General features: G+C 37.4%; 1 protein-coding gene across 2 annotated transcripts in view; it reads right to left on the bottom strand.

The window, feature by feature from the left end:
- Nucleotides 1-25,331, bottom strand: part of LOC121389992 (5'-3' exoribonuclease 1-like) — a 94,792-nt gene that overhangs the window by 32,319 nt on the left and 37,142 nt on the right. For both annotated transcript variants that reach the window (XM_041521682.1, XM_041521681.1), the window contains exons 14-28: nt 24,894-24,983; nt 23,591-23,747; nt 21,230-21,349; nt 19,694-19,863; nt 17,622-17,748; nt 16,172-16,276; nt 12,919-13,022; nt 12,010-12,138; nt 8,466-8,540; nt 7,850-7,937; nt 6,871-6,984; nt 4,404-4,496; nt 3,520-3,782; nt 2,395-2,481; nt 1,388-1,523 (exon numbers count right to left, since the gene is read on the bottom strand). In XM_041521682.1, coding sequence (XP_041377616.1) covers nt 1,388-1,523; nt 2,395-2,481; nt 3,520-3,782; nt 4,404-4,496; nt 6,871-6,984; nt 7,850-7,937; nt 8,466-8,540; nt 12,010-12,138; nt 12,919-13,022; nt 16,172-16,276; nt 17,622-17,748; nt 19,694-19,863; nt 21,230-21,349; nt 23,591-23,747; nt 24,894-24,983 — 1,858 coding nt within the window. The remainder of the gene's footprint in view (nt 1-1,387; nt 1,524-2,394; nt 2,482-3,519; nt 3,783-4,403; nt 4,497-6,870; nt 6,985-7,849; nt 7,938-8,465; nt 8,541-12,009; nt 12,139-12,918; nt 13,023-16,171; nt 16,277-17,621; nt 17,749-19,693; nt 19,864-21,229; nt 21,350-23,590; nt 23,748-24,893; nt 24,984-25,331) is intronic.

Below are 25,331 nucleotides of genomic sequence, written 5' to 3' on the forward strand. Positions count from 1 at the left end.
TTTAAAAAAAATTAAAAATTCACATGCTAATGCTAGGATCAGACTGTCAACTGTCACGACGAAGTTGGCCAACTCTATGGTTGTGTTGTAATTTTCCCCAACTCCCGACTTAAGATGGGTGTGCTCAGATTAACAACTAATGGGTTAAACACTGGTATACGACGAGAATCGAGTTGTAAGAGCACTCAGACTAGCAAATGAACAGTCGTAGAAGTCGTGAGGGCAGAAAGTTGGCCAACTTTGTGCTGGCAGTTGGTAGTCTGAGACTAGCATTAGGGGAGCTAAACATCACTCTCCTTGAACTAGTTTCAGGGGAGTAATGGGGAGACAAAGTGACAGCTCCCCATAAATGGCAATGTCTGATATAAAAAAAAACATACTAAAAATATAACGGGTATATCCTATTCTCTAAACGTTGCCATAGAACCAGTTTAAACAAGCATTTTGAGAGTACATACTACTAAAGCAATAAATGTCCCCTATCAGGCATAACCAATTTTCCAATCTAATTAAAATTAGCTCCACTATTACATGTGGATCTAACAGTAGCCAGTTGGAGCTCATGTCCACCAATCAAAACCTTACTTGCAGAATCATGCCAGTGATTTAAAAATAATTTGAAAACATTCCGAATTATCCTTCAGGAGGGTATACATGTTTCGTGTGAATTACGAATGCCTTAAAACATGTTTTATTTTATAAAATAAATAATTTGTAATGTAAAACTGAAGACTGATTTAGTTTTTTTAATAAATAAATAATTTGTAACGTAAAATTGAAGACTGATAACCCATTCCGTACGTATTGGTATGGTTCGCTGTACTGCGGCTACTAAAATAGACTCGCCCAATATTTTTAGAATTTGTATGCTCCCAAATAACGTTATAAAAGGTGAAGTGTGATTGGTCAATATTTAAATTATTCTTTACAGACAAAATGTTACTTGGACATTGGAGACTACGCAGTGTTGTTAGCAATCTGATTAAAATTAGTTCTACTGGTCTAAATAAGGCATTCGTAATTCACATGAAACATGTCGTACACCCTCAGGATAATTCGGAAAGTTTTCAAATTATTTTCAAATTACTGGCATGATTCTGCAAGTAAGGTTTTGATTGGTGGACATGAGCTCCAACTGGCTGCTGTTAGATCCACATGTAATAGTGGAGCTAATTTTAATTAGATTGCTCACGGTCCATAACTCTGTCAAAAATTTGGACCTGTAACAGTATATGATAAAGCTATATACAAAATTTCACATCAACTGTCTTGAGGCATTGTGAAGAAATCAGACAGACAGAATTACAGACAGACAGACAGAATTACAGAAATAAAACCTAAAGTCTGTTGGACCAGTAGGGGACTTAAAAAATGGACGACCACATACTGCAAATTGTTTGACCTCCTCTTCAATCGCCTTGACAACCGACTCATCCAAGATGTCCGCATTACATTTTATCGGGTCGACCTTTGTGCACGGCAGATTCTTCAGATAGGTCATCATGTCATTCAACTTGATCTTACTGTGGTAACAAGAAACAGAAGATACGTTATATTTGAAAAAAGAAACCTGTTCCTGTATTTATCTATGATTGTGCTATGCATACATACAGGTAGTGGAGTTTTGATAATCGACTATAATCGAATTGGTTAATGAAAATGAAAGTCGCCAATTGTTTTGAAAATTCATATCATGAGAATATCATAATGTGTAATATTATAATAATATAGTATTAATGTTAATTATAATAATAATAATAATAATAATAATAATAAATTCTTTATTTAATGAGGGTAACACAGTCAGCAAAAGCTAATCTTCCCTGAGGCCCTCGGGTACAAACAGTACAGAATTACACTACATATATTTATGAACAAATAGAAAATACATATATGGCAATAAACATATGTACAAATAATATTATTTTAGAAAATATTGCTGGAGTCTATATTTAAAAACAGCAGTATTTGGCGATGATTGGATAGCTTTACGTAATTGATTCCAAAGTACTGGTTCAGAGTAATTGAAACCACATTTAAATAAAGACATTTTAGGTTTTGGAATTAATAGATTTCTATCATTATGGTATAGAAGTTTGTTTTGTGCACATTGATTTATTAATCATCAGCTATTGGATGTGAAACATTGCTAATTTTGACATAAAGTCTTAGAGAGGAAACCTGAACCATTTTTAAATTAGTAGCAAGGGATCTTTTATATGCACCATACCATGGCCTCTGATATACCAGTCGTGGTGCACTGGCTGGAACGAGAGACGGCAAACTACTGTTGCCTCAACATTTGTTTTTTGCTGAGGTCTGAATTGCGAGGACTGTATAGACGTGCTGTTATTAAAGCAAGTTGAACAATACCATGAGAATCACACACTGTACCTCTCAGGTGGAAACAGATCCTGCTCACAGAACAAGTCTTGACCTGCGCTGGGGGAGTTGGCAAGGTGATGTAAAATGTCATAAAACCTGGAACAAAAAAAAAGAAGTATATATATATAATACCTGTATACATACAATACTAATTTATGACACTATCTTTTGAGCCATAAAATCAAGAAACCAATGAAATGTGTGGGGTTTTTGTTAGCAAAATTACAAACATTTAAGCCCATGAAAACAGAGGATTGCATAGTTCAAGGTATCTTCTCAATTGACAAAACTAATCCATGTCTATAGTCCTTCCCAGACTTCATAAAAAAACAAAAACAATTTGTAAATAATTTCAGTTTTGATTTGACATAAGAAAAGTAAAAGTGTTTTGAAAATAAAAATAAAAAACAAACTATTTTTGTGTGCAATTTAGAAACAGAAAAATAGCCCAATGGGCCCACCGACGGGGATCGATCCTAAACCAATTGCGCATCACCACTGGGCTACATCCCGCCCTCAATTGGCTCCGAAGTAAATACTGTGTAGTCAATATTGTAGTAAGAAAACGGCATTCCCTGTGGTGGGCCTTTGAGACTTGAACATTTGTGTAAAGCATTTACGGGTTAAACAAAAAAATTAATTCAGGTCACCCATTTTCCTTTTGTGTAACCCGTTATGTCCATGTAAATAATGTCCTAAATTTAATGTGCGTACGGGAAATAGGTTACGCTAAATTACGATTTGCGTGAACGGTGCGCGAAACGAAATGATCGTTCTTGCAATCGTCAGGTCACGATAAATTACAATTTGCGTGAACGGTGCGCAAAACGAAACGATCATTCTCGCAATCGTCAGGTCACGATAAATTACAATTTGCGTGAACGGTGTGCAAACAAAACAATCATTCTCGCAACTGTCAGGTTACGATAAATTACGATTTGTGTAAACGGTGCTCGGACGAAACGATCATTCTCACAATTGTCAGGTTACGATAACTTGTGATTTGCGTGAACGACGCAATTGTCAGGTTACGATAAATTACGATTTGCGTGAACGGTGCGCGAATGAAACGATCGTTCTTGCAATTGTCGCAGGCCTGCATGGTAAGCATAAAAAAGACGAAGAGCTGTTTACTTTTCCAAATACTCCTGCAGGATGACTACGGTCTGGTCCGAGTAGCACCACTGACCATCGGTCCTCTTGGCGTAGCCCGGCACCTCCTCCTCGCGCTTCGAGAACTTCAGGTTGAGGCCGATGTTCACCTTGTTGTTGTTCTTTGGATTCTCCTTCGACCCCCGCAGGACGAGGATCGTGCCCGTAAGACGCGACACGAAGTGCGAACTGATCCCCAGCTTCTGGGCTACGACATACGCAGGCATGTAATTTATGCTCAGTGACTGAAAGAAAAAAACAACGATAAAGATTATTTTAAATTGTAAACTGATAGTAAATGTGTTCTGTATTGTGATTGGTGAATTACATTCTTTTTCCGGAATCAAATAAAAATAACACCCGGAAAGCTAATGACGTTATTAGAAAGTGACATCATTAGCAATTGAAACAGGCGAAGTTGACGATTCAAGGGTCCACAGTTAGATTATAGCCAGGTATTTTTTTCAAGAAATACCAAATATACAGTTAATTCCGTTGAAAAACGATCCAATTTACAATGGACATCAACCATATTGAGTTTTTAGATTTGTGGGTGTTATTGTCTATTTGATGCCTGCAAATGCATTTGCGGGATCAAATAGACAATAACACCCGCAAATCTGAAAACTCCATATGGTTATCTCCTAATTAAGGATAGGGAAAAAATAATTAAAAAGAAAATAATATTTGTTTAATGTTAAAATTTAAAGTTTGTTTCAGTCCTCTGAGAAACTGAAAATCTTTGTAACCCATTTATGGGTTGATCAAAAATAAATTAAAGTAACCTCATTTCTTTTTTGCATAACCCAATATGTCCATGTAAACGATGACCCAAATTCCCCCCCTATTAAAAAAGTGAACCTGACCTGCTGTCTGTACATGATGCGGCGGATGTTGGGCTCCTCTTTGGTGGTAAAGCGAACTCGCACTCTACCCTCCTCCAGCAGTGCTTCCATCACCTGTGTACATAAACAAACGTCACTTTTACTTTAGTAACCAGTATAACATACCAGGGAATATTTTGTTATCAAAATTTTCATTAGCAACATTTCTAGTCTCCTACTGTAAAAAAGTTTTAAAACTGTGTAACTATCTTTGAAACCTGTGTAGCGAATCGTGATGCAATAACTGAACAAAATGTTCCCTGTATTAGTTGCTGTGTTCACACTGAAAGCAATTTTAAATCATGATACTGCACAGACTGTCACGGGCAAAGTCGGCTCTGGCATTGTTTTAATCTTAGAACACTGTATCATCTCCCTGTAGGGTATACATTGTTTTAATCTCAGAACACTGTAGCATCTCCCTGTAGGGTATACATTGTTTTAATCTCAGAACACTGTAGCATCTCCCTGTAGGGTATACATTGTTTTAATCTCAGAACACTGTAGCATCTCCCTGTAGGGTATACATTGTTTTAATCTCAGAACACTGTAGCATCTCCCTGTAGGGTATACATTGTTTTAATCTCAGAACACTGTAGCATCTCCCTGTAGGGTATACATTGTTTTAATCTCAGAACACTGTATCATCTCCCTGTAGGGTATACATTGTATTGTTTTAATCTTAGAACACTGTAGCATCTCCCTGTAGGGTATACATTGTTTTAATCTTAGAACACTGTATCATCTCCCTGTAGGGTATACTTCGAGGATCATCAACTCTAATATCAATTTTCACAAATGCAGTTGAATCACATTGGTTCGAACCCCGTCGGTGCTCGAGAAAGTGTTCAACCCATCGGGTAGTTCGACCTAACCATTCGGTCAACATTGTGTAAGTGTAACTCAGAAATTTGTTTCTAGTTCGAGCGTTGTGGTGTATTCGATCCTTCCAAGTTCGACCCAACAAGATTCTACTGTAGTATAATATCGTACAAGAATGTTTTAAATATATTAAAAACAGTACGGAAAGGAGAGGAATATGTTAAAACAGTACGGAAAGGAGAGGAATAGAGACGAATATATTAAAACAGTACGGAAAGGAGAGGAATATGTTAAAACAGTACGGAAAGGAGAGGAATATGTTAAAACAGTACGGAAAGGAGAGGAATATGTTAAAACAGTACGGAAAGGAGAGGAATATGTTAAAACAGTACGGAAAGGAGAGGAATATGTTAAAACAGTACGAAAAGGAGAGGAATATATTAAAACAGTACGGAAAGGAGAGGAATATATTAAAACAGTATGGAAAGGAGAGGAAATTCCGATATTGGATATCAAGCATTTGATGATTCTGAAATATAACCTTGAAGACTGTGAATAACTATCTTATTCATCAGAAACCAACCGTTTTGGTATTTTATAGTGACTATTAAAATTCATGGCAGTAACCTTGTTTTTTTGCTGCCTCAGTTTAGAGCATGCAGTAAATAGAGATTCCAGCCAGCATTCTTGCTGCTGCTTGCTGCACGCAATATCGAACCCTGGTACACATTTAATTTTTTGCCAAAAAATATACATTATAATATACAGAGCTAGTCTTAAAATGATGTCAGAATGTTTCAGCTAAAACGAACACTGGTTCACTGAAAAAGACATTGATCTTGGTTTGCTGGATGACTGGTTTAATAAGATTCAACAAAAATGCACCCCATGTGTACTTGCATGGTCTTCATGGTATGCTTGGATCTTGATTAGTGTAATGATGACATTACGTGGAAGGAAGGAAGGAAGGAAATGGTTTATTTAATGACGCACTCAACACACTTTATTGACGGTTATATGGTGTCGGACATATGGTTAAGGACCACACAGATATTGAGAGAGAAAACCCGCTGTCGCCACTTCATGGGCTACTCTTTTCGATTAGCAGCAAGGGATCTTTTACATGCACCATCCCATAGACAGGACTGCACATACCACTGTCTTTGATGTACCAGTCGTGGTGCACTGGCTGGAGTGAGAAATAGCCCAATGGGCCCACTGAGGGGGATCGATCCTAAACAAACCGCACATCAACCAAGCGCTTTACCACTGGGCTACGTCCGACACACACACCCACCCCCATTATGCAGACGTCAATATAAAACGATTCAACAGATGATGGCAGTCATTGGATTACCAAAATTAACATTATTTAGTACAATATTATTCTTCTTTAGTTGAACTGATGGGTATCAAATTTATTTCTTTATTTAAAAAAAAGAATAAGAATACAAGATTCATTTTCTAAAATGGGCAAGCAAGTTTCCGAGTACTGAAAGTTTGTTACGCCAAACAAAAATTACAGGCAACTTATTTCAATTTGTTTAACCCATTACAACCAATGTTACAAAGTCTGATAAACCTTGACAAATGTACGGACTTTGACAAAATAATCCATTATAGTTACCTCCCCTTGGCAGCCATAATGTGGTGATCCCAGCATGAAGACGGCCACCTTTTCTTCGAAGAGCTCGCTGAGTGTTTTAAACTGGCAAAATGATGAGTCATGTACAGCTATGTCCTGGAATAACAAAAACAATTAATAAAATTCATAAATAGGAGTTAGCATAAAAGTAATTGCAAGTAAAGAGGAATGGATTTTCATAAAAAGTGGAAGGAAATGGTTTATTTAACAATGCACTCAACACATTTTATTTACGGTTATATGGCGTCGGATAAAAAGTGGAAATAATGAAACAAAACAAACATTTCTTAAAGGTATCAGCTGTTGTATGTCAAACATTTGGCAATTCTGACACGTAGCAATTTGTAGCAAGACATCTTTTATCTGCACTCTCCATGGACAGGACAGCACATACCATGGATTTTAATATACCAGTCATGGTGCACTGTTAAAACTCAATCAGAGATTGGGTCCACTGAAGGGGTTTGATCCTAAGACGCAACCTCAGGAGAATACTACCGAAAGAAAGAAATGTTTTATTTAACGACGCACTCAACACATTGAGAGAGGAAAGAAAGAAAGAAATGTTTTTTATTTAACGACGCACTCAACACATTTTATTTACGGTTATATGGCATCAGACATATGGTTAAGGGCCACACAGATATTGAAGGAGGAAACCTGCTGTCGCCACTTCATGGGCTACTCTTTTTCAATTATCAGCAAGGGATCTTTTACATGCACTATTCCACAGACAGGGTAGTACATACCACAGCCTTTGATATACCAGTCATGGTGCACTGGCTGGGTCGTGAAAAAATCCAATCATAGAATGCGACCACCGAGGTGATTCGATCCTATGATGCAAGCACCTCAGGCAAACGCTCTACCGACTGAACTAAATCCTGTCCCATAAAAAGATGACTAAAAAAGAACAGGCTAAATAATCAAGTGTTTGCAACACTTTTTTGGTTTGTTTTACCTTTACTGTTGCTTGCTTTGCATAAGTCACTGGCATTTTGCCAAACTGCTTTTCTAGAGTTATCTTTCCATGTGAACCACAGATATACCTGCAAACATAAGTGTAATTTTCTCTATTTATAATTTAACTTCATTAAAAACCCTGCCCAATTAGTTTTTTCAATTATATAAATTAGCTGTATAAATTATTAGATATGAACATATGGATAAAATGAAGAGAATAAAAGTTAACTTTGTAAAAAAAAACCCAGAAAAAATCATGCAATTCTCAATTTTAACATTTTATAACTTAACATGATTAATATACTGATGGAAAGAAATAAGGGAACACATCAAATTGTAGACCATATTTAATTCACTACTAGCGTAGTAATGTCTGTATTTCATACCAAGTTGTAATGTGGGACTGAATGTCTGTAGTGTTGAATGTGTGCCTATATGTTCCCAGTCAACTTGTGACAGTATGAATTGATTTTTGATACAGTCATTATTTCTTGTTGCTATCTGTGTGATCCTTTATTTTTTTCCATCAGTATATCTCTCCCATCATTGTCTCTAAAAAAAAAATTACTTGCTCAACATTACAAAGATGTGTAAAAAATAAATTAGCTTCTTACTTGCGACCATTCATAGGGCAGCAGTGAAGTAGAATAGAAGTGTGGCCCACATCGATACCACGATGATCCAGATATCTGCAAAGAAATGTTACAAAGGTAATAATGTTCTAATGTTCATATTCTCCATATTTTTTTATATATATATTTTTTTTCTTTTTATCTCATATACGTTTAAAAAAAAAAAAAGTACAACAGTGAAACCCCTCAAAACTGAACCCTTGTATGAATGGTGGTCTATATTCAATTTTGATTTCCATGTCATGTGTTTTGCCATTGCTATTTGTTTTAATTGCAGGTGTTGACTTTGGGACTAGAATCAGTGGCTTTAACCTTCTGACTACTGCAGGCGAGATATCTTGCCCGACGTCACATCAGTCGACTTGCTGTAAACTGCATACAGTGCATTCCCAATTCATATTTTCCACCATTTTGCACATGGCACTCACCGGAAACGGAAATATAATAAAAGAAAAAGATTTCTTTTCAAAATGGTAACTTTTATTTTGATTTTTTCAACTGAAAATACTTTTCGGCAAGTATTTTTGCTTGACAACAATGGTGGCATGTCGCGGTCATTTTCACGGATCGATAGCTGATTTGACAGCTAATTTGATGATAAATTTAATCATTTTACCAACAATGAAAATCACCACATATTGCAATATGAATCGCAGTTCGGGTTGTTTTAAAAAAATTCTGGTCAGAAAACCACTGTTATCAGGAATAATGGACATAAATACTGGACAGCTGGCCACAAATGCCCTCAAGTAAATGAGAAAATAAACGAAAATAATACTTACCGATTCATATACAATGTATGAACTTTATTTCATGTATTTATAAAACATTTAAGTGAATATACAGTCATCTCCACTTATTTGCACATCGGTTTATAGCATAATTCGGTTAATCGACTATTTTCACCCAACACGGAACCATTTGCCCTTATAACACTACAAAACATCCGGTTAATTGCACAGACTACAGGCTATATATCGGTTATTTGCACATATAAATAACGATTTTTATTTTTTTGTGTGTGCTAAATTAATGTCACAAATGACTGAGAATGTCTATTAAACTTTGGCAAAAAAACTCAAATAAATCACCGATTAATCTGTTTTGTTTGAGCTCACTGTGTGGTAAGCCGACTGTAATTGCTGTTTACAGAGTCGACGTGTGACATGCAAATGAGATGGTGTGCACGTTACTACTGGTGAATCACAATACCCGACTACAAGATTTAAGAATGACATAATTAAGTTGAATAAACCTAAGACCTAATGTTTTGTTTGCAATATATTGCTGTTAATCAGAGGCCATCTCAATAACAGGTAACTCTCCGACTATTATTTTTAGAAGTACCGCCTGTGCGCTTGTACGCATGCGCACTCAACTATTGAGGCCCTATTCGATTGACGTGTTCAGGGCAATCATTGTTCTGTATCAATTATTACGTTATGTTGAGAAGCCTTGTTAATAATTAAAAGATTACAGATCAATCGTCCTAGGCGGTTATGTTTTTAATAAATGTGACCGAGAAAGGGTTGTTGTTCACTTATTCATTAGATGCAGTGTACGCTATATCTGTTAAACACAAAAGAAACGATTTATCACTTGCTTCCCGGAAAATGTAGCGAAAAAAAAAAGACTGGTGGGGGAGGTCGTCAAAAAAACAAACATAACAAAGACCGTTATTTATGGATCGTCCCTAAGTTTCTGCTATATTGTTAGACACCAATCAGTCGGACCGCACCATGAAGGTCAGTCAATTGTGTTAGACCGGTCATGCATGCAATGCAGAGTGCTGGAACTGATAACGACTCACTAGCCGAGCTTAACTTTAATTGCTTAACAATAGCAAAGTCATTATTTGGGGATCACAAATAATACCAAAGCTTGCCATATCTTTTGGGATGGAAAGAAAACCATACCAGCAAATTCATACAAGTTCACGTAATTCTATTCGGTCAATCAACAGCCCGGTAATTCCGGAAACTGACGTCATTTTGTAAACACGTGCACCGATGAAACGTGAACTTTTTGATGGTTCTGTTGTTTCAAGTTTATCTCATTAACTACATGGCTAATACACTTTGTTTACACTAGTGGATGGTCAGTGTTTTTTTATTTAATGCACAAAGTTTGTGTTTTTAGAAAACGACGCCAGTTTGTGTTTTTAGAAAACGACGCCCAGTGACGGACGTTGTTGGTTTTTAAAAAAATTATTTCTGGTCTGGCAGATTAAAACAAAAACGTCATGCTAATTGTATATATATATATCGATAGATATATTTTTTACATTTATATATATCCAACTGCATGTGACATGTGTTAACTGTAATAGTTCCGGTATGAAGTACCGCATTATGCTATACTGTCTCCCATGCCACTTTGTAGTTGGATGGCTGTTACAAAGTGAAAGTCGGTACTCTATCGGTTAATCGACTAACCCGGTTAATTGCACAAAATCGAGCAGCACCGAGGGTATGCAAATAAGCGGGTTTGACTGTATGTCAGTAAAAATTATAAACTTGTACCCACTCAAAGTGGTTTTTGTTAAAAATTAATCCAGTAGTCTAACGGTTAATGCAATATTTGGGGACGGAATGAAGCCCAGTGGCAAAGTGATCCCCTGATGCGCAGTCGATCTGGGTTCGATCCCCATCTGTGGGCCTATTAGACTATTTCTCATTCCAACAAGTGCACTCTCTTTAAGACTATATGTCGAAATTACCAAATGTTTGACATCCAATAGCAGATGATCATTCAATAAAGCAAACATAAAACTTTTTAAGTACTTCGGGACTAAAATCCATGGCTTTAATGCAATATTTTTGGGGTCGGACATAGCCTAATGATAAAGTGTTTGCCTGATGTGTGTTTGGTCTAGCATCGACCCCCATCGGTGGGCCCTTTGGGTTATTTCTCATTCCAACCAGTACACCATGACTGGTATATCAAATGCCATGGTATGTGCTATCCCGTCTGTGGAAAAGTACATATAAAACATCCCTTGCTACTAATTGAAATAAATATAGCAGGTTTCCTCTCTTACAGTATATGTCAACATTACCAAATGTTTGACGTCCAATAGCTAATGATTAATAATCAATGTGCTCTAGTGGTGTCATTAAACAAAACAAACGTTAACTTTTTAAGTATTCGAGACTAAAATCCATGGCTGTGATGCAATATTTGGGGGTGGAATGTCGCCCAGTGTTAAAATATTTGCCCGATTCGTGGTCGGTTTGGAATTGATCCACTGGGCTATTTCTTGTTCTAGCCTGTGCACCACGAGTGATATCTCAAAGGCTGTGGTATGTGCTGTCCTATCTGTGGGACCATGAACATAAAAGATCCCTTGCTACTAATGGAAAAATGTAGCAGGTTTCCTCTCTCTAAGACTATATGTCAAAATTACCAAATGTTTCACATCAAATAGCCACTGATCAATACATCAATGTGCTCTAGTGGTGTTGTTAAACGAAACAAACTTTTTAACTAAAATATAATATAATATAATATAATATAAAATATTTACCGTTCCTGTATGGAGGAGGCCTGTCTCCGCCATATATCAGCATCTTGCTTCGAGTGCTGATGCAGCATCTTGCTGATTTTCGGACTTTCCTTCGACTTCTTGCATTTGTCATTCTCAACCAGATCAAATCTATATTAAATAAAGAAACATTTATTTGCAAAAATGGAGAATTTTTTTTTATCATTTTTTTTTTTTTTTTTACTGAAGGCTTAACCCAACATCTACTCTATGGGAAAATGCCAAAGTGTTAGAGGTCAGGTTAAGTTGAAAGAGAAACTCTCATTTAAAGCTTCAATCTTGAGAATATTTTCATTATTTAATCATTTAGGACAGATCCTCCAGCAAAGCTCAAAACTGACCAAGGGAAAGAGCAGCAGTCATTTGGAATTTGTATCAATTCAGGGCTATCTTTGCCACTCACCAATTGCATATTTTAAGCACTACTGGCAAATTTTATTTCAATTTAGCAAAAGAAATTCATGTCATGATTTATAATTTGTTGAAAATAATGGTTGGTTTCTGCAATTTTTGGAGTTTAATAGATAATTTAGAAAAAATGTCTACACACCTAGAGCTAGCCCTGCACTTGGCGACGGTTATTTATTCATTTAGAATAGATCCGCCACATTCTTTTTATTTTCCTTGACACCCCACCAACCCTCACCACACCGCAATTCTCAATATCCGTAGCTGTTAATTTAGGTTGCACGTGTATTGTTCAAACACATCAGCATTTTAATCATAAATAAATTACCAAACTCTCAAGATGCATTCTTTCAAATTTATGAAATATCTTTGAAACTTTCTCTTGAGAAACGGAACAAACGACTGAAATCAAGATTAGGAGATTTTGTGCCACCCCGATGTTCAGTTTGGTTGTTTAGGTGTGCAATTGTGCTGCAATAGTACCTGAAATCTTCACTGGCGACTGCGACCACTTTGGCTTCAGCCAGGTGAGGCCATCCAACGTACACTGATTGACCCAGCAAGTTTTCAGCTATTTCTTCAACATCCTGTTAATAAACAACACATTAAAGGAAACATGTCACGAGACCATATTATATATAGCTCATTTTAAAAGCAAAATGATATAAAAATAATATACAAATAAGTTTATAACAATAAAATATGCGTAGTTAACTTAAAATGAAGAAATTACGCCAATCAGTATCAAAGTACGATTTATGCATATTTATTCGTGAGCGTTCGAAAAAAAACGGAAGTGACGTCAGAGCCGCTGTACTCTTCCATTGTTGTTAACTGTTTATATATGGAGTAAGGGCCTTACGATCTTTTCAGACCAGCAGTGCCGTACTGCGCGGCCTTTGGGTGTAAAAATAAACAGTTTAAACGATCGGGATTGTCTTTTTACGGTTTTCCAAAGGATTGTATCCGAAGAAAGACGCGTGTATTTTATCGCAAAACAAAAGATTGGACACCAACACCGCATAGTACTTTGGTGTCAGCCTATTTTAGTATTTACAGCCCGGAGCCCAGAGACCCAGAGACAAAAACAGTACTCGGTTGCGAATGCCAAGGTGTACATTGTACATATTTGGCACAAAGATTTTTTTTTTTTTTTAAAGAAGAGATTTTTCATGTTAGACCTACATAACAAAATCTGTATTCACCTTCCGAAGAAGGAAACGTCAATAATTAATTAAATATGGCATATACAAACATAGGATTTGGCATGAGGATACATCTCAGTACGATGTATTTAAATATGTTTAAAAAAAAAAAAAAAAAAATTTAAATAATGATTTTAATCTTCACAAAAACATTCCTCATCGCCCAAAGCCCCACAGTAACACGAAGTTCAATACAAAATAAACCTCTACTGTCGGTGTCGAAATAACTATTATGTTTCATCCACGGGCTGACTTGAGAATCGGAGTGTTGTTTTAGTTAATTGGTCCTTTCTTTCCGTGGCCTGCACATGTGATTCCTGATTGGCAGGTGTATGTTGCAGGGTATCGACCAGGTAAGTGATTACCACTGTCTAGACATACGTACAAAATACTTGCCAGTTTTTTAAGATCACAGGGTATTGTGTTGTAACCTGTCACCACCCTGCTTCATTACTGTAAATAATGCTGTAAAACCCTTGATTAAGTAGACTTTCCCATCTAAAATTACAAAACTGACCAATTACGTAGTACCAAAGAAAAGAAAATTATCACATGGGTATCGTGAGTAGTCGTTTTTACTCTAACGCACCCTACCAATAGGCCTAATAATATGCTGCTTTTTTTAAAAAGAGAAAAATACTATAACCTCATTTCGTTCTATTGATGCAAATTGAAATATATTTAGTTAAAAAGTTGATTATACTCTCAAGTCATTTATGTTGTTTTACAAGTCAGTTTAATGAAAGTGAAGCGCCTTGTAAATTAGAGCGTTTGTTTACACTGTGCATACAGATTTCATTATGTACAGCCAAAACATGAAAAATGCGATATTTTCAAAAAAAAAAAAAAAATGTTTGTCCTACATTTATATTTTTTACATATTTAAATACATCATATCGAGGTGTATCTTTATGCTAAATATGAACAGTATACACCTCGGCATTAGCATCCGAGTTTTGGTTTTGTCTCCGGGTTACTTTCGGGCTCCGGGCTGTAAATTGGTCGACACCGGTCTGGTCTGGCACCATGGGTTTCTCCACCCTTCGACTCGCTATCCATTTTTTCTTCAGTATCACTGTTGTAAGTAAATGTGTGTCTTTCTTCATTTACTAACAGCTCAAATTGATACGGCAAAACGTTTTGCGAACGAACACTCATTGTTTTGGTAAGCTGTGCAAGTCTTAGATTCTTTATGCGTGGTACGGACTAATGCTTTTAAGTGTAAGGCTTCAGATCAAGCGACGCATCTCTGACGTCACGGACCTCGTGATTGCCCTGCTCATTAAAGATCGGCAATTTCCGCTAAGAGCTCGTATCTGGGGGGCTTTTATGGAGATATTTTAAGTAATTAATTTAAAAATTTTTTTTTTTTTAGGTGATTCAATTTATAATTAATTGTACATGGTTGGTGCCAAATATAGGTCATGTGACATGTTTCCTTTAATCAATTTATGTTATCTCTCTTTTCTTTCTCTCTCTCGCTCTCCTCTTCTCTCTCTCTCGCTCTCTCTCTGTCTCTCTCTCTCGCTTCTCTTCTCTGTCTTCTTCTCTTCTCTCTCTCTCTCCCCCCCCACCCCCCCGTCTCTCCCTACTTACCTACATATACATACCTCTCCATCCCCCAACACAAACAGAAATATGTAACTTAATATGACATCATATACAACTGAAAACACTCGCAATATAAATGGTCTGTGACAGAAACTCATTTAGTATTCTCTAATTTATATACCATGGATGTAAATACTATCACCCCTCACCCTTAAAGTAAATCAGAAAACAACTGGGCCTTAAGTTGTTTGTTTCAGACTTACTGGGAAGTATTGAATGCCCTACTTATATGAACACAATTTGTCATTCTCGACTGACCGGCCTCGGTGGTGTCAAGCTTAGGCCATCGGTCTACAGGCTGGTAGATAATGGGTTCGAATCCCAGTCGAGGCATGGGATTTTTAATCCAGATACCGACTCCGCAAGGCTCAATGGGTAGGTGTAAACCACTTGCACCGACCAGTGTTCCATAACTGGTTCAATAAAGGCCATGGTTTGTGCTATCCTGCCTGTGGGAAGTGCAAATAAAAGATCCCTTGCTGCTAATCGAAAAGAGTAGCTCATGTAGTGGTGACAGCGGGTTTCCTTTCAAAATTTGTGTGGTCCTTAACCATATGTCTGACACCATATAACTGTAAATAAAATGTGTTGAGTGCATCGTTAAATAAAACATTTCTTTCTTTCTTTCATTCTGGACTATTTTTAGTAGGACCTGCACATGTTTCAAGCACAATTATAGTAGCAATAGTTCAAATTAAATTACAGAAATTTACTGGTCAGATGAAACAACATTTTATGACAACAAACACTGACATTTATCACAAATGGCAGGACTGGAAGTGTTAACTGTGAGATGAAAAGTTGGGTGTGCACTTTGAACTTTGACCCCATGAGATACTATTTGGTGTACTGCTACCTCTAAGGTTTCAGCATAATAATGAATTTGAATGTATGTTAAAGAGAAATCAACAAGCACATACTGGGTCAGGTTCCAGGTCCGATCCAGACTGCTTTATGGACAGGATCATGTTTTCTCCACGACTGCTGTGCTGGAAAACCTTCACACCTTCTTTCTTCAGTATGGTCTGGAAAACAGACACGATACAAATATTAAACTCATATATTTTAAAAATTAAAATAATCAGCATTTAGTGATCGAAAGAATGGATGGATGGATGGATGGATGGATGGATGGATGGAGGGAGGGATGGAGGGAGGGAGGGAGGGAGGGAGGGAGGGAGGGAGGGAGGGATGGATGGATGGAAGGATGGAAGGATGGATGGATGGATGGATGGATGGAGGGATGGATGGAAGGATAGATGGATGGATGGATGAATAAATGAATGAATGAATGTTCAATGATACACCAGCATAAAAAATACATCGGCTATTAGGTATCCAGTGATGACAAGAGCCACAACTAATGGGTTCCTTTTCTTTGTGGGGCAGGTTGGATGTGGGTCCATGTTAAAGCTAAAGTTTGTTTTCCTTAACGACACCACCAGAGCACATTGATATATTAATCACTGGCTATTGTATGTCAAACATTTATAATTCTGACATATAATCTTAGAGAGGAAACCTGCTACTTTTTTGTTAAGTAGCAAGGGATCTTTTATATGCACCATCCACAGGAAGGATAGCACATACCACAGACTTTGTTACACCAGTTGTGGTGCATTGGTTGGAGTGAGAAATAGCCCAATAGGCCCACCGACGAGGCTTGATCCCAGACTGACCATGCATCAGGCGAGCGCTTTAACACTGCGCTATACCAATGCTACTTTTTATGTAAGTAGCAAGGGTTCTTTTATATGCACCATCCACAGGAAGGATAGCACATATATCAGTCATGGTGCACTGGCTGGTGTGAGAAATAGTCCAATGGGCCCACCGACGAGGCTTGATCCCAGACTGACCATGCATCAAGCCAGTGCTTTACCATGGGGCTATACCAATGCCCTGATTGGGAATTATACTAGTTACGTAATGTCTGCATGTCTGCTATAAATTACTGATCAACACGGAATCCAACATCACATCAATGTTCAAAGACATTCATTATTGGCACCAACTCTTACATGTACCAAAATGAAAAATAATATCAAGGATTTTAGTTTCCAAGTCGTTAAAAATATGTAAATGAATACTTTTTTTGCCATTTTGACATCCAATAGCCGATTAATAAATCAGTGTGCTCTAGTGGTGTCGTTAAACAAAACAAACTTCTTCTGTAATTAATTTTGTGGCTTTCTTTAAACTGCAGCTTATTTAAAAGTGTTGTTTATGTACGGATGAAGGTTGGAACTTGGTCTAAAAACAAGGGGTGCAGTTTATACACCAGTGCGTGAAATAGGCCAGAAAATACAGTAATCATGCATTTTGATTTCTAAGTTGTTAAATATATGTAAATGAAATCTTTATACTAACTGTGTGTGGAATATGCTTAAGAGTTGGGAATCCTGGGAAGTAGACATCGAGTCGAACGCCTTCCATCAAGCCTTTCCGAATTCTATTCCCGTCCAAACAGAACATGTCATTAGGAATAAGAGTCAAGCTGCAAAATAAAATGTGTAAAAACTTTTACATCAAAAAAAGAAAAAAAGAAATGTTTTATTTAACGACACACTCAACACATTTTATTTACAGTTAGTTATATGGCGTCAGACATATGGTTAAGGACCACACATATATTGAGAGAGGAAACCCGCTGTCACCACTTCATGGGCTACTCTTTTCGATTAGCAGCAAGGGATTTTTTATATGAATATCCATTTCAGTAAAAATGGATTTTTTAATTGGTGTATATCGCGTTTTGATAAACAAAAACGGGATTTACCCAATACAATTTCATAAGGATCAATCACGTTTTGCAGCAAAACAGCGGGCCTACGATTAGCCCTTACTGACATACAATAAAGACTTTAACTAAAAACTAGATAGAAAATGGTTTATATCGCGTTTTGCGCCTAAATTCTTCATATGCACCATCCCACAGACAGGGTAGTACATACCACAGCCTTTGTTGTACCAGTCGTGGTGCATTGGCTGGAACGAGAAACAGCCCAATGGGCCCACCGACGGGGATCAATTCCAGACCAACCACGCATCAAGCGAGTGCTAATTTTACATAAGCCAATATATTATTTTGCTAATGTATTATAAAGAACACTAAATCCATTGTCACATACTTTTTATGCCATTATACAAATTTTACGTAAACTGATTAGTATTATTATATGTTTATATGTTTGCGAATATGCACTTTAGCACATATTTGTGATGTGTAAATTTCACAAACAACTGACATCAACATAAGAACACTCTGACCTGAAATATATTGTGTGTAGATATATATTTCCCAATGTGAGATTTGGCACAGTTGATGGGACGTTTATGTGCACACATTTTTTTCCAATGGCTTTGGGATAGGAATAGTCAAGGATCATCAAATAAGAACTGAATATTAACCATTTGTGGAAGAGGACAAATTCAGAAAAGTTTTCGATAGTGTTCAATATGATAAACGGTCCACTCTTTTCAAGAATGCCTGTTATATCATACCCAATGTAACTTATTGAACTGTGTTCCAGTAAAAGTTCTCAGACTCAATGAAGTCTAATGACATTGATTTTAAATAACCAATTAAATCCAATGACACTCAGGTTATATAACCAATGAAATCCAATGACACTTAGGTCACAAAATCAATCAAATCTAATGACATTCAGGTCACATAACCAATGAAATTCAATGACACTTACACAATGTAGGTTACATAACCAATGTAATCCAATGACACACAATTTACATAACCAATGAAATCCAATGACACTCAGTTTACATAACCAATGTAATCTAATGACACTCAGTTTACATCACCAATGTAATCCAATGACACTCAGTTTACATCACCAATGTAATCCAATGACACTCGGTTTACATAACCAATGTAATCCAATGACACTCGGTTTACATCACCAATGTAATCCAATGACACTCAGTTTACATCACCAATGTAATCCAATGACACTCGGTTTACATAACCAATGTAATCCAATGACACTCGGTTTACATAACCAATGTAATCCAATGACACTCGGTTTACATCACCAATGTAATCCAATGACACTCGGTTTACATCACCAATGTAATCCAATGACACTCGGTTTACATCACCAATGTAATCCAATGACACTCGGTTTACATAACCAATGTAATCCAATGACACTCGGTTTACATCACCAATGTAATCCAATGACACTCGGTTTACATCACCAATGTAATCCAATGACATTTGGGTCCCTCAACTCACATTGCCCACGGCATTCAGCAATGTGTGGAGTTGTTCTCCACTGCACTTTATTTGTTGTCGACTATTTTTTTTTCATGCCATGTTTTTGGCCATAGACATTTACTTAATTGTAGGTGTTGTACATACTGAATGAAATCCAATAACGAATCATCTCACATAACCAATTAAAACAGCCAACGGCACTCACCTTGCATGGTTTGTGACGATGTCTGGGAACTTGTCTGGCAGTGGTGACTTGTACACCGGGAGCGAGTCTGCGGTGTATTCACCAAGGATGCATGGCCCATGCGTGTTCCTGTCGATGGCTTCCTGGGGTAGTTTCGCATACCAAGGCTCCATTGCTTCAAGCAGTTTGTCCTACAATCGAAAAATCACATCAAAAGTTTGTTTTGTTTAACAACACCACTAGAGCACACTGATTAATTAATAGTTTGTTTTGTATAAGGACACCACTAGAGCACACTGATTAATTAATAGTTTGTTTTGTATAATGACACCACTAGAGCACACTGATTAATTGTTTGTTTTGTATAATGACACCACTAGAGCACACTCATTAATTAATAGTTTGTTTTGTATAATGACACCACTAGAGCACACTGATTAATTAGTCATTGGTCATTGGATATCAAACATTTGATAATTTTGACACAGACAGAGCTACATTTTTCCATTAGCAGCAAGGGATTTTTTATATGCACTTTCCCACAGACAGGACAGCACATACCAGCTGTGGTGCACTGGCTGGTAAAAACTCAATCAGGTCCTACCATGCAAGCACCTCAAGCGAGCACTCAACCGACTGAGGTAAATCCCACCACCATAAACAATCAGAGAATGGGTCCACCGAAGGGATTTGAACCTTCGACTCGATGAACCTCAGGCAAGTGCTCCACCGACCGCTACAACGGATCTTTTATATGCACCATCCCACAGACAGGATAGCACATACCACAGCCTTTGATATACCAGTCGGGGGGCACTGGTTGGAATGAGAAATAGCCCAATAGGGGACTGTAGAGGTGGACAGCGAAAGTTGTTGAAACATAGGAGTTGGCAAATAAAAAAGAATTAGGATGGAATTCAAAGCAGAGAAAAGAAAGGGGGCAGTTGGATAAAACATTTTTATAATAATAATAATTAAAAAAATAAATTAAAAAACAACTAATGATATTAATACTTCTACTAATGGGACGCAGCCCAGTGGTAAAGCGTTCGCTTGATGCACGGTCTGTCTAGGATCAATCCCATTGGGCTATTTCTCATTCCGGCCAGTGCTCCACAACTGGTGTAACAAAGGCTGTGGTATGTACTATCCTGTCTGTGGGATGGTGCATATAAAAGATCCCTAGCTGCTAATCGAAAAGAGCCCATGAAGTGGCGACAGCGGGTTTCCCCCCTCAATATCTGTGTGGTCCTTAACCATATGTCCGATGCCATATAACCGTAAATAAAATGTGTTGAGTGTGTCGTTAAATAAAACATTTCCTTCCTTCCTTCCTTCCTACTCAAGTGAAACCTCTCAAAACCGGACCCTCTGTAAACTGGAATTCCCTCAAAACCAGACATTTTGTGTGACCCCCTTTTAAATATATGTACAGAAGAGAACCTCTCTAAACCAGATACCTCTTAGTACTGGACGTTTTACTTGGTCCTGAGGGTGTCCGGTTTAGAGGAGTTTCACTGTATAAATAACAATAATTAAAATCCTTAATTAGTTTACCTCTTGAATGAATGGGATGAGAACGACGGCCTCCCATTCCTGCTGTTTGCCATTGAGATCCGACTTGAAATCAACCGGGTAATATTCAATCACCGGGGAATTAACTGAGGTCATCAGATCCTGAAAACAAAGAAAAATCCTCTCATTTATTATATAACACTTAGTGAAATATCTTAAAATATCAGTGAAATAAAAATGTTATCAGTCCCTCAGTGACGATAACACATTTTTGAGTGCAAATTTCACTCTAAAATGTGTTATCGTCACTGTACAAAGTGTTATCTTCACTGTAAGAAAGCTGGAACTATTTTGCCGCTGGCATTTTAAAAATAAAGGTAAATCGCCAAAAGTTTTATAATAAATAGGAAATTTTATGGGTTTTTTGTCAAATATAATTTATTTCTCATCTCGTGAAGTTTGCAATCATATCACTCTCGTCACGCTTGCGCCTCGTGAGATGTGATTGCAAACTTCACTCGATGATATAAATCATATTTGACAAAAAACATGAAATATCCTATTTATTTTTTAATTTTGTTCGTGCAAATCAAATTGTTTACACCCTTTGTCACATTCCCCCTAGTGCTATGGACTTGCCCAAACATCCTAACACCAATCAAGTGGCTAAAATCTTCCACTGAGTCATGTCCATAGAACACAGGTCAGAGGTCAGAGGGCAGGTTATGTATGACAAGAAATAATAGTATTGCTGTCCTATCTAATACAATTTTAAACATCAACCTATATTATTAATTACACCCAATCTAAAAGAACCATATTTTAGTACTTCCTTGAGTGGCTGCTTAATATAGGATGTTTGTAAGATTCTATAAATATAAAAATTGCGTCAAATTAAACGCCTCGCCTACCATAAACATTTTCGGGACAGTACGATGAACATCCATAGGTGTAACTATAAACCAAGTTTCACTGACCCATGACATATAGAATAGTGTTTTCCCTAGAAATTTGGCAAGGTATGGTAGACTAAACACTTTGGGGTATCTTCACCATTTTCAGGGCACTTTTTTTTCATTAAAGAACAAAAAAGAAATTAAATAAAATATTACTGATGAAAAGAAATAAAGGAACATGTGAGTAGTAACATCAAATATTGACTACAACCAAAATCCTCGTCCACAAGTATCAGGAAATTAACGTTACTGGACGTCAACCCCACAGTACTGACATGCAGTGCCACAATATATCTCTGTATTTTATCCAGACTTAACTACTCCAGTAGTGAATTATATTTGGTCTTAAATATCATGCACTCCCTTATTTCTTTCCATCAGTATATAAATGTAATTAATGTGCTGGCTTTAATAAAAGAATGGCAAAATATATAACAGGGATATTTAATTCATTAATAAAATAAATACCGTTTTTAGTATTCTATAGACTTAGGCAATTTTAGAATTAATTATTAAAACAAGCTTCTTTAACCTCAGAGCAGCATGGCGCTGATTAAGGCAAGATGGCGCTAGACTATTTGCGGAATGGTGTCGCACCATGCTATAACAAGCTAGGCAAAACACTATAGAAACTGATATAATCTGTGAAATTTAACACTAAATTTTTAACGCAAATGTTGACGCCACTTACACCGTTATTGCTTCCGTCAGAAAAATAATACCTGTATCTTTTCTTTTTTTCTTATCCCACTGCCCCCTTTCCTTTCTCTCCTTTTCGTTTCATTTCTTCCCGATCTGGCAACTCCTCCTATCTTTCAACTTCGTTTGCTGTCCACCTCCACATCCCAGTCCTGGTCTCTCCAACTGCGACAGATGCTTGTCTCTTATGGCTATTTGTGCCACACGCCTGCCATTCCCCATCAGCTTTTAGCTGTGAGCTTAGTCTGACCACTTTGGGGAGTCTTAAGTAGTTACTTCTGGCATTGTTAAGAGACACTTGTAACCACCTATTATGCACTCCTACTACCGGCGGTCGTTAGTTAGTGCCGTGGGTCAGACCAGCTTTATTAGCGGCAGAGGACGAGGATGCCAGGTGGGTGCAGGGAAATACAGAGACTGCACCCGTGGAGGAAGTTGAGACAGGTAGGCGAAAGTGTGGACAGCTCAGAAGACAGAATCAGAGGAAACTGACAGAAAGGGTCGAAAAAGATTGAAATCATGGGAGAAATTGGAAAGTTTTTTATATTAAGATAATGAGAATGATAGACAGAGGGTGATAGATGGGAAAAATGAATGAATGTGTGAGTCAGTTCTGACGGGATTTGAACCACTGTCATCAGCTTGATTGTCCAGCAGCTTATCCACTAGACCACGGAGCTCACTATGATACTTATATCTTGGCTGTTTCACCTTGTAAAGTGGAGACAGTAAATGTTACGATTCTCACCTGGAAAGGCTCAGGCAAGAGTTCCTTGCTGGCGGCTGGCAGGACGGCCATCAGCTGTTGGAACGGCAGAAACGGTTTGCCCAGGTCAAACTCAATCTTCATGTCGCTGAAATCCTTCACGTCACTCATGAACGGAGCATAATGCTGTGGGTAGTACCTGTGAAAAATAACACATAGTAAAAATCATACATCTTTTTTATTATATGACTATAATAGTTCACAATGTTATACACTGTAGTTGTTCCAAGGTTCCCTCCGACCATAAAAAACAAGACAGAGTAAAAGTAAAGTTTGTTTTGTTTAAAGACAACACTAGAGCACATTGATTTATTAATTATCGGCCATTGGAGGTCAAACATTTGGTAAGTCTGTCATATACATGTAGTCTTTGAGAGGAAACCTGCTACAGTTTTTCATTAGTAGCAAGGGATCTTTTATATGCACCATCCCACAGATGGAACAGTACATACCACAACCTTTGATATACCTTGCCTGGTGCTTATAAACCCTTTAGAGTCTAGACTCGAGACTCTAATAGAGTCTGTGACAGTAATGTCATGGCAACGCCATACAACTTGTATGTGTGTGACGTCATTAGAAGTTTTATAAGCACGGGCCCAGTTGTGGTGCACAGGCTGGAAAGAGAAATAGCCAAATGGGCCCACCAACGGGAATGGATATTAAGCAGATCGCACATCAAACAAACCACTTTCCCACTGGGCTACGTCTCATCCCCAAAAAGACAGAGAGACAAAGTACCATTAGTGGTTTAAAAGTGACCATTTTGTCTATCTGGACAAGATGACCTATTACTGTGTAGGATCAATATCCACTGGTTAACTCAAAGGACCTCCCAATGCCCCTCTCCTCACACAACCTAATAGTCCATGACTGGTATATTTTTCAATTAGTACTAGTAGGTCACAATGGTGACACTTCAAGAACAGAAGAAAAAATAATTTATGTAATGACATACTAAACACATTTTAATATTATGATTATATGGTGTCAGACTAATGGTTACTGACAACACAGATAAGAAGAGACAAACCTCCTATCACCATGCCATAATTTTTATATGCACCATCACCAAACAGGATGGTACATACAACTGACTTTCTTACACCAGCTGTGGAGCTATGACTGGAAAGCGAAATAGCCCAATGGACGCACCGACAGGGATCGATCCCACACCGACTGTGCATACGGCGAGCGCTTTACCACTGAGCTACATCCCACCCACCCCATTATTGCATTAAAGCCTTTAAAGAACAGACAGACAGACGAGGAAGAGGTCTCTCACCAGCTCCAGGACGGACATCCCTCGAAGTAGTACAACAGAATCCACTGAATCGCTCGGATGTAGCCATGGGCCTGCTCCTTCAACAGCTCTCTGAAAACAGATATGCAAATTTAGTTTTTTTAAATTTCTATTTATTTGTTTATCTATCTACTGTCTGTAGCACAAATCTTACAGCGCTCTGATAAATAAATTTCTAAACGTTCCTTCAACAGCTTTCTGAAAACAGACACACACATTCATTCATTTATTTATTTACAGGGAAACCCCTCTAAAGTGGACATTTTTCATTGTCCCTTTTAAAATATACATGTGTATGGATGGATGGATGGATGGATGGATGGATGGATGGATGGATGGATGAATGAATGAATGAATGAATGAATGAATGAATGAATGAATGAATGAATGAATGAATGAATGAATGAATGAATGAATGAA

The sequence above is a fragment of the Gigantopelta aegis genome, chromosome 15 (assembly GCF_016097555.1).
Source record: "Gigantopelta aegis isolate Gae_Host chromosome 15, Gae_host_genome, whole genome shotgun sequence".
Taxonomy (NCBI): domain Eukaryota; kingdom Metazoa; phylum Mollusca; class Gastropoda; order Neomphalida; family Peltospiridae; genus Gigantopelta; species Gigantopelta aegis.